Below are 12,398 nucleotides of genomic sequence, written 5' to 3'. Positions count from 1 at the left end.
GGAATCTAAACAAACAAACAAAAAAAACCCCAAGAAAACACAAACTCATAGAAAAAGAGCTAAGACCTGTGGTTAACACAGGTGGGGGGATTGAAGATGGGGGCATTAGAAAAGACTGTTAAAAGGTACAAACTTCCAGTTATAAGATAAATAAGTACTTGGGATGTAATGTATGATATGAGGACTATGGTTAACACTGCTATATGGTATATCTGAAAGCTGCTAAGAGAGTAAATCCTAAAAGTTGTCATCACAAGGGGAAAAAAAGAGTTTTGTTTTCTTTTCTTTTTTGGAGTGTCTATATGAAGTGATAGATAGTAAATAACCTTATTGTGGTAATCATTTCAAGTCAAGTAATTATACTCTACACCTTAAACTTATACAGTATTGTATGTCAATTATATCTCAACAAAACTGAAAGAAAAAATAGATTAAAAAATACAAACAGAGCTTCAGCAACCTATAAAACTAAAACCAAAGACAATCTGAAATATTTCTACACTGAAAAATAGCATAATCAAACTCCTGAACACAAAAGACAAAGGAAAAAAATCTTTATCTTTTTTTCAGAGAGAGAGCATTTTCAAGCAGAGTGAGGGAGAGGGTGGGGGGGGGCAAAGGGAGAGGTAAAGAAAAATATTAAGCAGGCTCCACGCCCAGCAGGGAGCCTGACGTGGGGCTTGATCTCACAACCCTGAGATCATGACCTGAGCCAAAATCAGGAGCCGGATGCTTAACTGACTGAGCCACTCAGGCACCTCCAAAGGAAAAATCTTTAAAGTAGTGATAAAGAAATGACACATTACATAAAGGAGAACACCAATTCAAGTGAATGACGATCTCTCATCAGAAACTATGGAGGCCAAAAGGAAGTAGCATGATAGTTTTCAAGTGCTGAAAGAAAAGAACAAAAAAACCCAGAATCTAATATCAAATGAAAAGACCTTCAGGGGCACCTGGGTGGCTCAGTTGGTTAAGTGGCTACCTTCAGCTTAGGTCATAATCTCAGGGTCCTGGGATCGAGCCCCACATTGGCTCCCTGCTCAGCACTGAGTCTGCTTCTCCCTATCCCTCTGTGCTCTCTCTCGCTCTCACTCTCTCTCAAATAAATAAAATTTTTAATAAAAAAAAGACTTTCAGGAATCCAAGGGAAATCAAGACATTCTCATATGAAGGAAAACAGAGTATTTGTTGCCAGCAGACATATCCTAAAAGAATGGCTAAACGAAGCTCTCTAAAAAGATAATGATAAAAGAAGGAATCTTTGAGAAGATCAGGAAGTAAGACAGAACAGGGGAAGGAGTAAAAATATGGGTAAATACAGCATACTTTCCTTACCCTCTTGAGTTTTCTAAACCATGTTTGACAGTTGAAACAAAAATTGTAACACTATCTGACACGCTTCTCAATGTATGTAGAGAAAATATTCAAGATAATCATATTATAAACAGGGAAGCATAAAGGAGTTTCAAGGAAGTAAGGTTTCTACTCTTCACTCAAACTGGTAAGATGTCAGTAACAGTTGATTGTGGTATGTTATGTATGTATTATGTGAGTACCAAGAGCAAGCACTGAAAAAGCTATACAAAGAGATATATTCAAAAACACAATAGATAAGTCAAAGTGGAATTCTAGAAAATTCCACAGGAGGGCAGGATAAAGAAAACCGAGAAAAGAACAGAGGAAACAAACAGAAAATAAAACAAAACAAAATGACAGACTTAAGCCCTAACATATCAATAACTGTATTAAGTAGAAATGGTCTAAATACACCAATTAAAGAGACGGGCAGACTGGGTAAAAATAATACTGAACTATATGCTAACTACAAAAAACTAGCTTTATATATAATGATGTAAGCTGAAAGTAAAGGGATGAAAAAAGATATACCATGCAACCTTTAATCCAAAGGAGTGGCTATCTTATTATTATATAAAGTAGACTTTCATGCAAAAAAATTATCAGAGACAGAGAAGGACATCATAATAATAACAAAACGTCAATCTACCAAGACATAGCAATCTTAAATGCATATGCATCAAACAACAAAGCTGCAAAATACGAAGCAATAAATGACAGAACTGAAAGGATTGACACTTGTAGCTGAACACTTACATACCTCCTTTTCAACACCTGACTGACCTAGATAGGAAATCAGCAAGGACAGAGAACAATTCAGCAACACCATCAACCAACAGGAGTAAATCAACATTTATAGAAAACTCAACCCAACAACAGCAGGATTCTTTTCGTTTGACCATGGAACATTTACCAAGACAGAGCATATACCAGGCCATAAAACAGACCTCAATAAATTTAAAGAAACTGAAATCACACACAGTATATTCTCTGACCACTAGGAACCAAACCAGAAGTCAGTAACAGAATAACAGGAAAATCTACAAACACATGGAAACTAAATAACACACTGCTATGCAATTCATAGGTCAAACATGAAGTCTCTAAAGAAATTAAAAATTACATTGAACTAGGAGCACCTGGGTGGCTCAGTCAGTTAAGCATCTGACTCTTGGTTTCGGCTCAGGTCATGATCTCAGGGTCATAAGATCGAACCCAACACTGGGCTCCGTGCTCAGCGTGAAGTCTACTTCAGATTCTCTTCCTCTCCCTCTGCCCCCCACCCTCTCTCTCTCTCAAATAAATCAATCAATCTTAAAAAAAATTACATTGAACTACACAAAAAGGAAAACATATCAAAATTTGTGGGACACAGCTATATCAGTACTAAGAGGGAAATTAATAACACTAAATGCTTACATCAGAAAACAGGAAAAGTCTCAGATCAATAACCGAAGCTCCCACCTCAAGAAATTAGGTAAAGAGGAGCAAAATAAACCCAAAGCAAGCAGAAGGAAATAATAAAGGCAGAAATCAATGAGACTGAAAACAGAAAGACAATAGAGAATGCCAATGAAACAAAAAGCTTGTTCTTTGAAAAGATAAGTAAAACTGACAAATGTCTACCATGTGAGAAAGAAAAAAAGAAGATACAAATTTTCAATATCAGGAATGAAATATCACCACACAGCTAGCCTGTGGGAATACTGTGAACAATTCTACACATTTATATTTGACAACTTAGATGAAATGTATCAATTCCGTGGCAAGCACAAACTACCACAACGTACTCGATATTAAATACATAACTTTAATAGTCCTAAAACTATTAAATAAATATAATCCATAATCTCCAAACAATTAAATTTTTAAAAGATTAAACAAAGTTAATTAGGCAAAGTATTTAGCATAGTGGCTGGCACATTAGCTAGTACTTGGTAAACAAAGGCCATTACTATTTTTTTCATTATCATTTTATTTAAATCATCACAACGACTCTTGGGGAAACAGAGGCTTTGCAGATATGAAATCCTTTGCTAAAGAGTCAGAATTCAAACCCAATTCTGAAGCCAGTGCTATTTCCTCTAGAGTTTAGAGTCATCCCGGGGGGATGTCCCAACCAATACTTCCCTTATAGATAGGAAAACCGCAAAGGGGTGAGGTTTTGCCAAAGCCCCAGACATCAATAAATGCTCACCAACTAACTCCACCAGTGTACGAGTCTCAAAAGTTAAGGTGCATCAGAATCTTCCTTTTTGTTAGAGATCACTGGGTCCCAGCCCAAGAAGTCACATGTTTAACAAATTCCATTACTGAACCACACTTTGAGGACAGTGTACAATAACGATATGTTAGCCTGCCCATCCCCCAACATCAGAAGCTGTCACACTCCACAGAAAGGGAAGGAATTGAGACAGAATAATGCTCTAAATCAGTGGTTCTGAGGGTGGCCCCCACTCACCTACTGAATCAGAAACCCTATAAGTGGGGCCCACCTATCTTGTCTTTTAACAGGTCTCCCACATGATTCTGATGCATGCTAAAGTTTGAGAACCACTGCTCTACAAATCAAAGTGATTTGCAAAAACCCTGCCCTTTATAGTAGGAGAAATTAAGCTAATACCAATTTCTTTCCGAACCTGGGATCTGGAGCCAGGTAATTCTAAGTTCAAATCCAGACTTAGAAAGTAATTCCATGAATTGTAGACTCTCACCAGCAAAATGAAATAGACACCTTCCATTATAACCTTTCCAGGAGGTAACTTGGCATTACTGTTCCCTAACTGAAGAAATCCAGCCTATGGAAGTCATCAGAAACATAGATTTATATCACCTATAGGCATTTGTAGGCTTACCTATTGTGAGCAACCATGAAAAGTCCACGATATTGAGTCATTTTCAACTGTGTTTAAGTACAATCTTACATGGAGCACTGTGAGCCTAGTGTGTGCGCGTGCAGGTACACAACGCACTGCGTAAGCACGAGCAACCCACCAAGGACCTGGTTGTCAGCTGGCTTCCTTGTTTTCTGTTAGTCCATAAACAGAAGCACGAAGAGACATAAAAATCTGGTCTCTTTCATAGAAAAAACAAATTAAGGCAATTAACCTGTGTCAGGGTGTTCACAGAAACACAGGACTCACCACAGAAATGTGATTAAGGAGGAGCTTGACCCATAAACCCATCTCTGTATTTGTAAATTTGGAATTCTTGAAGCCCTCCTCTGTGGTGTTCATTATAAATGTCCAGTCTCTACTGTGCAACAGTGTTCACCATAACGTTTTTCTTTTTGTTTTAACCAGCACCCCATATCAAAATGAAAAACATTTCCAGAATCCCCAAGTTTCCCTCATATCACAATATTTTATTATAAAAAAGTAGAAATAATGTTAAGTATCCAACCACAGAGGAAATGACCAAGTAATTGATGACACATATATATGGTGGGATAACAGAAATGAGGTTTAGAAGAATATTTGACAACCTGGTAAAATACTCACATTATAATGTTAAGTAGGAATAAAAATCAGGCTTTAAAATGGTATTTATAATACAATCCTGTGTTATAAAAATATAGTTTCATATTTTAAGTCAAAAGACAGAAGTTAATGCAATAAAACATTTAACAGTGGATTATGCAGGATAGCAGATTCATAGATGATTTTTATTTCCTTCTTTATTATTTCTGTCTTTTCTACAGTGAGCATGTCTCACATATGTAATCAGGAAAAAACTTAAAATACTACTTAAAAAAGAAATATCTAACTTTCAGGGTTGGGTGTGGATTGAAATAATTTATGCAAAGTCCCTGTCATGGGGCCTAGCACATGAGAAAGCATTTGTTCTAGTTTTCTGTTCCTAGACTGTGCAGTTAGGGTCTCTATATTGTGGGCAGGAAGGAATTCACCTCCCAGGTTTGAACCTACACACTTCTCACATAATCCAAAGCAAAGGCCACAGGCAATGGCTTTTCTTAACAAGACACATACATTCATTCACTCATTCATTCATTCATTCATTCATTCATTCATTCATTCAAAAATGCACTCAGTATCTACGACATGTTTAGCACTGACCTAGGTTCTGGGGATACCAAAACTGAAAAGAGGACATCTCTGCCCTCAAGTAGCTCTGGCTAATGAGTGACACAGGTGTATTTATGACTATGATATGATGAAATAATTACTTTCAATAAGGATGTACACAAAGTGCAATGGGAACCAGGAGGAAGGAGGCTTTTTACAGAGGAGGTATATGCTGTGCGTTATAAAGGGGAGGACATTAGTGGGAATAGCACACACAAAGAAAGAGGCATAAAGGAGTATAAAATTTTCCTGAACTATAAGTAGTTCAGTTTTGCTGGGACATAAAGAAAGAACTGGGAGGAGGAGTGGCGGGAAATGAGACTGAACAAGTAGATCACAAAGGTGTTGTCTGTCACACAAAGGAGACTGAATTTTACTCTGTAGGGGAACCACCAAAAGAATTTTAAACAGAGGAGTGACTTGATCAGCACTAGCAAAGATACCAGGAATCCTGAAAATCATCCTAATCCCGCTTATTTCCAGAGGAAAGAAAAAGGCCCCACCCTGTAGGTTTGTCCTCTCTTAAATAACATGAAGCAGCAAACAGAACTCCACACCTGGCACACAGTAAACACTCAATAAAGAACAGCTGAACATGAATGTGAATGCGCTGCAGGGGGCAATCCCTGCCGAGAGCAGAATTTTAGCAGTACCAGCACCTTCAGTTTGGTCTTGGGTGAAACAATAGAAACTCATTTGGAAGGGACTAGTGACAACTGAAAATTGTAGACTCTAACATGCAACAGGAGAAGGGCATCATATACTGTTCTGTTGTATTCCAGTGCAAAAATTCCTCTCATGGTTTTCTTTCCATAGCTGAGATTAAAGCCCCAATAATGGGATAACACCAGTTTTTTCCCACACACTAACCTCTCTGGGATCCTGGGTGACAGGTGCTTATGTGCACACATGGTTAACTAGAGGAAATTCATTAGTGGTTTTACTCCTGCTGTTTTACCCAATATCTCTTCTGCTTAATTCAATTTAGTTGGATGGTTCTGCACTCACTGAGTGCATGCAAAATGCTTTAAATAACCAGGACAGATGTATTAGATATATTTTATAGGCAAAGACAATGGGGCTCAGAGAGGCAAAGCAACTTACCCAAGGACACTCTGATATTAAGTTGCAAAGCCACAACTGAAATCCATGTTTGTTGGACTCAGTTATCTCAAGAATATAGTACTGTATCCTACAAAGCCAGAGTCTAAGGCAAAACAAAATAGCCAGGATACAAAAATGATACATTCTTCGTGGCAGAAAAAATATCTTGTAAATTAAATAAACTCAAAAGGGGGCAAAGAAGAAACATATATGGGAAAAGAGAAAAAGGGGAGACACCAGAAGCCAATGTCAGCTAGGCCCTGGTCTGCAAGGAGGGATGAGAGAACCTGGGTCTGGGAGGTGGGTTGGAGGTAATTCTTTGCCGGAGTCCGGGAAGGGGGGGTGTGTGTTTCTGAGCGGGAACCTAAAACTGGGCTGAGAAAGGAGCGAGCTAGTGAGCACCTGTCCAGCCTGGCCTGCCCTCCTTACCTGCCGTGAAACCAGTCCTGGCACATGTCACACTCGATCATGAAGCGGGTCACATCATAAGGCAGCCGGCAGAGGCAATACACGGGCACTGAGGCCATCTTCGCCCGGCCTTGGAGCGCTCTGCGGCGGGCCAGGTTCGTAGCGTCAAGAGAAGCAGGAGGCAGCAAGCAGCACGCGTCCTTTCTGGACGGTGGCTGGGCACAAACAACACTTTTTACCTAGTGAATCAGGTCCCCCAGGGTACCAACCCTCAGTTCACGAATGGGCAGTTAGTGCTGCCGAGATGCAACACAGCTGGTGTGGCTGTAGGGGGCAATCGGAGAAAAGTCCACCCGCCTCTAGAATTTCCTTAACAAATAAAAGACGGCATTTGACCGTCAAGGGTTTTGGGTTTTTTTTTTCCCCTTCCCTACCTCCTTCGGCCCCAGAGTCAGTGATAACTTCTTTCCGGGTTTCAGGGAAATATCTGACGCCTTTTCAGGAAGCTTCTTTAATCCCTCACTGTACCCTCTCCTTGCTCACAACCTTTCTTCCCAGGGCTCTATTATGACGTAAACCAGAGACTAAAGAAATAGGCTGGGATACCTCAGAAAACGCCTCATCCCCAAAATAGGGGCAAGTAGAGAGAGATGAGGGATCCCTGGAAGTTGGCTCAGATTACTCGAGAATTACCTCGATGCCTTCAGGAACAAGGCAAACAAGACTAGGCGCCCAACTCAAATCACAGTTGTGGGGTCGTGCTGCGAGTTTAAATGGTCTTCTCCTTCACTCTCAAAATCATTCCATCCCCAACCAATCAGGAGTATCATCACCCCAACAAATGAAATAAATCTCAATTTCAGAACTGATCCGATCGTCCTCTACTTCAAAGACGACAAGGTTCCCGTTGCACCCCCCAAACTAAAAAGGATCTCCTCTAAACCCCTGAAACTGACTAGAATTTCTTCACACTCCTGCAACTAAGCAAGGATTTTCCCCCCACCGATCAGAAACCGGTAGGCATTTCCTCACAGCCCCCTCAAAGTGACGAGGACTCCCTTGTCCCCCAAAACTGACAGAGATCTCATCACAGATCCCAAGACTGACAGGAATAGTCTTGCAGCCCCCGAAACTTACGAGATCTCCTCACGCCTCCCAAATGACAGGAACCTCCTCACGCCCCAAACCTGACAAGAATGTCTTTCGTCCCAAGCCCTACAGAGACCTCCTCATCTGCAAAGCTGCAGGGATTGCTCACACTCGCGGAGTTCAGTTCCAGCGACGCGCCGGCTGCCGGGCTCGCTCTGGAGCGCCTGGGCGCCTAGCTCAGCGGACGATCAGCCAGCAGTTCCGGCCCCACCGGCAGCGCGCGCCGAATTCTGGGATCGTCACGGCAACGCTGCGAACCTTGCTCGCCTTCCCCTAGAACCACCCGCTGGGTCGCGCGGCCCTGGGCGCCCGGCGGTGCTTCAGGGCAGCTTTCCACACGGTTTTGCCCCGGGCCCGGCGTTAGGGCCTACTGGAGTCCGCGACTCAGGCCTAGTCCGGTGGCCGCCTGGTGAACAAGCAAACGGCGTCGTCGCTGGGCCAGCAGGAGATCGCCGCGAGCAAACCAACCAGGAATGAGATGCGCCAGCGGCCAGGTCGGAGGGGAAACTGCCCGAAAAGTCGCCGGGAGAAGCCTGGTGGCGGTGATAGGCGGTTCGAAGTAGTCAATAAAGTTTATTCAAAACAAGGAGGAAGTTGAAGCGGAGAGGGGAGGAGAAATATGGGGTAAACAGCTACCATATTGAGAGTGGCGGCGCCGCCGCGGGGAGGCTACCCTACCGCCATCTTATGAGGGCTGGGCACACGAGGTAACCGTGGCAGAGGCGGGGAAGGGAGGCTAGCGGCTCCCGCGTGACGCCCGCAGAGGCGGGGCGCCACCTTGAGAAAAGGGGACGGGATTCGGCTACCTTTGGACCTGCTCGTTTCCGCTAGGTAACCAATCGAGGCTTAGGACCTTAAGCCACCATCTTAGGCGAGGCAGTCGCTTGGCTCCATTTTGAGTGGGGCCAGAACCTTCCCAGCCTTCCTCCCCCTCCGGGTAAACAGGGAGTTAAGTACCCCACCTTCCCCCCCCCCCCCGGCACCAACATACACACCCACCCACCCACTCCTCCTCCACCCACTCCTTCCCTACCCCCCCCACACCCCCACTCTTCCTCCACCCCCTCCTGCCCTACCTCCCCCCCTCCTCCCCCTCCGCAGCCTTCTCGTCCTATGAGAGGAGGTGAACTCAGCGACTGCAAACTGCAAAACTAACGGGTGGCGGCGGGGGCGGGCTTTGGCCAGGGAAGGGGTGGAGTACTCACAGCAGCCTCTGCTCTTTGAGCATATTCAGCGGGCTAGGCTGCCTTGCACGGTCTCCGAAGCGTTTATTCTTCACCCTGTAAGGAAAGCTCTGTTGTTATTCCCAAGTGAGGACACAGGCTTAGGGAAGACAAGTGGCTTGAATTTCAGAGCCGGGAAGTTGAACTTTGCACCCTCTACTACCCCCGCGATCTGTCTTTGGTCCCGCCGTCGGTCCCTCATTCCTAGTTCCTCCATAAAGCTTCTGTCGACTTCCTAGCTCCCTCTGAATTCTTTTCTTTGACTCCATTGTTTCAGTTCAACTTGCTTCAGATACAGCGCAAGGATTTTCATGCACAAGTCCAGGATTTTCTGACTACAGCCTGAGGGTGGGGTGGGAGAAGGGGTTGAATGAATGGAACTCCACACACATGCTTCAAGATGGCGCTGGTGTTCTCTGACATTCTAGAATATTCTCTAGGAATCCTCTTACTATTTCATTTTCTTAAAGGGTCCCACCACTTTAAACAAGAAAACATGTGTGTGCACACCAGTTTTCTAAGTGGTGGTGGCTTAGGCCCTGGGGATACAGTGTTGAAGAGGGACTCTGCAGTGGGGAAATTGCTAGCCAGGGCAGGAGACAAGCTTGCAAGTCAACAATTGGATTACCAGGTCCAGTAGGTACACAGATACCTCTTGCAAAGTGCAAAGTAAAGTCATGAAAGTGCACCAGAAGCTGCTTACTGCTGTCAAGGAAGGTTTCACGGAGACCTGAAAGTTCTCTAAATTAACAAGCAAGAGCATTGTAGATAAAAGGATCAACATGTACAAATGCATGGAGGCACATGGGAAAACATTCAAAGAGAAGTTAAATATTAGATTTTATCCTGTAAGCAATAACAAACCACTGGAAGTGTTTGAGCAAGAGCAACTGAGTCACACTTGTGTCTTAGCCAGGTTTCCCCTGTTTAGTGGGAGTGAGGTTTAGTGGGACCTGAAGCTTGTACAGTTTGTGAGGTAGGACTTTAAGGAAAAAATATAGACTTGTGAATACAAAATTAGGCTCCAAGGTAGAGTATTTCTAGAAGCTATTCCTACACCTGGATAATAGCTATAAATAGAAGAGATACAATGTCTCACTAAACCCAAACTAAATGTAAACCCTAAAGCAACTTCCATTTAGCTGGGTCTCAAAAAAACCGGGCAGCTCCAACACCACCTAATACAAGAGAAAGTGTGACTAGGAGGAAACCAGTGGAAGGTGAAGCAGTTTTAACCAATTGAGCTTTAAATATATTTTGCAAACTTTATAAAAACATATGACCCTGTGACCATATGGCAGGTGATAGGTCCTGCAGCTAAAGCTTTCTTAGCTTCACAAGGAGGAAAGAGGGGTTTCACTTTGGCCGTAATAAAATTGGAAAGACACAAAGAAGATTAACATGTCCCCTGCACACGGATGACATGCAATGTTATGAAGTCTTCCATAATAAAAAGGAAAAATAAAGGGAGACAGGAAGGAGGAGGCTGTTGCATTAGTAATGAAAAAAAAAAAAAAAGATGAGGCCTGAATCAGGATAGCTGCAACACAGGTAGAAAAGGATTACATAAGTGGGATATTTTGGAGGTTGAATAGGCAGTGCGGCTTGGAGACTAATTGAAAATAGTAGGTGAAGGAGTGAAAGGAGTGTGAGTTCATTTCTGGGTTGGGTGTCTGGAGTGGATAATGGGTGCCATTGACTGAACTAGAGTGCACAGAAGGAAAAGCAGGTTTGGTGGGGAAGAAGAAACTAAGTTCAGTTTGGAGCACGTTGAGTTCAAGTGTGTGGGGGACATTAATTCACTGACCCAGAAATTCTTGAGCATCTACTATGCACCAGGCACCATGCTAGGTGCTGAGGATGTAGCGGTAACCCCGATAAGAGCCTGGCCTCCATGGAGCTGACATTGTACTCGGGGATCAGTCAATAACCAAACAAATACAGTTTATTCATATATTTATTGAGCACCTGCTATATACCAGTCACTGTTCTAAGCACTGGGGACTCAAGGCAAACACAAAAAGACAAGGTCCCTGCCCTCCTGTGGATTCACATTCCAGCTAGGGAAACAGACAATAAAGTGAGTCAAACACAAGAATTTCAGATTGTAGTGAGTGCTATGAGCAAGTTAGAAGATAGACCAGGGATGTACTGTATGGTGACTAACATAATATAATAAAAAATATTATTATAATAAAAACAAAAAGAAGATAAAGATCCGGGTAGAAGTTAGTCTGTTTTAGATAGGGTACTCAAGGAAGGCCGCTTGGAGAAGGTGACATGTGATCCAAGATCTGAATAATACGAAGTGGCCAGGGACAGGACAGAAGGAATAAAAAGTGCAAAAGTCGTAATGGGGTGGGGGGGCAGTTCAGGATGCCCTTTCAATAACACTTCCTGAACATTTATGATGGACTGGGCCGGATACAGGTGGTGACTGGGGTGGGGTCTCCAGCCATGAATAAGAGACCCTGTATTCACCCATAAGAAGTAAACAGTCTAATGAGGGAGTCAAGGTTCACTGAACAACACAAGGCCGAAAAAAGTCAAACCCTAAGTGTTGCCTATAGAGGTATCAGCAACATGTGTGGGAACAAAAAGCCACAATTAATTCAAACATGTTCACTTAGTATGTCAGGAAAAGCCTTCACAGGAGCTGGCATCTGACCCAGGTACAATAGTACTCATCCCTGAAAGTTCCTCCCCAGTGTTCTTGGGAGGTAGGGTGGGGGTGCTAAAGGGTAATGGGAAAGGCAAAGCAGACAGGGAGGTGAATCTGAGGCAGATTTTGCAACAAAGGAACTCTTGGCACTGCCATGGGTAGGAGGCTGCTGGCTGCAGCCCTGGAAATGTGTTGTCTGGATGTGTCCCTCACAGCAGCCGTCAGTGATGTGAACTGGCTGCCGTAGAAGGAAGCTGCCCTGGAATCTTTCCTCCCCTACCCCACCTCCACTTAACAGTTATGAACATTTCCTTTTAATTGCAGATGCAATAGTAAATGCATTCCCACTGTAAACATTCAAACAGGCTGAAGATACCCTCTGACCACTACTCAATCCCTGTTTGCTTC

General features: G+C 43.2%; 1 protein-coding gene and 1 pseudogene across 4 annotated transcripts in view; one reads left to right on the top strand and one right to left on the bottom strand.

Moving 5' to 3' along the window:
* PHF8 (PHD finger protein 8) overlaps window positions 1-9,017 on the bottom strand; it is a 104,997-nt gene extending 95,980 nt beyond the window's left edge. Inside the window, exons 1-2 of one of the 4 annotated variants that reach the window (XM_045799339.2) lie at window positions 8,182-9,017; window positions 6,978-7,171 (exon numbers count right to left, since the gene is read on the bottom strand). In XM_045799339.2, the coding sequence (XP_045655295.1) occupies window positions 6,978-7,075 (98 nt within the window). In that variant the 5' untranslated portion in view covers window positions 7,076-7,171; window positions 8,182-9,017. Of the gene's footprint in view, window positions 1-6,977; window positions 7,172-8,093 lie in introns of all 4 variants that reach the window. The other 3 variants (XM_045799340.2, XM_045799337.2, XM_045799341.2) reach the window with 3 other exon arrangements.
* A 1,663-nt stretch (window positions 9,018-10,680) lies between these two features.
* Window positions 10,681-10,781, top strand: LOC123793537 (U6 spliceosomal RNA; annotated as a pseudogene).
* The last annotated feature ends 1,617 nt before the right edge of the window (window positions 10,782-12,398 follow it).

This window comes from Ursus americanus, chromosome X (genome assembly GCF_024610735.1).
Source record: "Ursus americanus isolate L20-20 chromosome X, mUrsAme1.1.p, whole genome shotgun sequence".
NCBI classification, from domain to species: domain Eukaryota; kingdom Metazoa; phylum Chordata; class Mammalia; order Carnivora; family Ursidae; genus Ursus; species Ursus americanus.
This window is presented reverse-complemented; position numbering and strand designations above follow the sequence as displayed.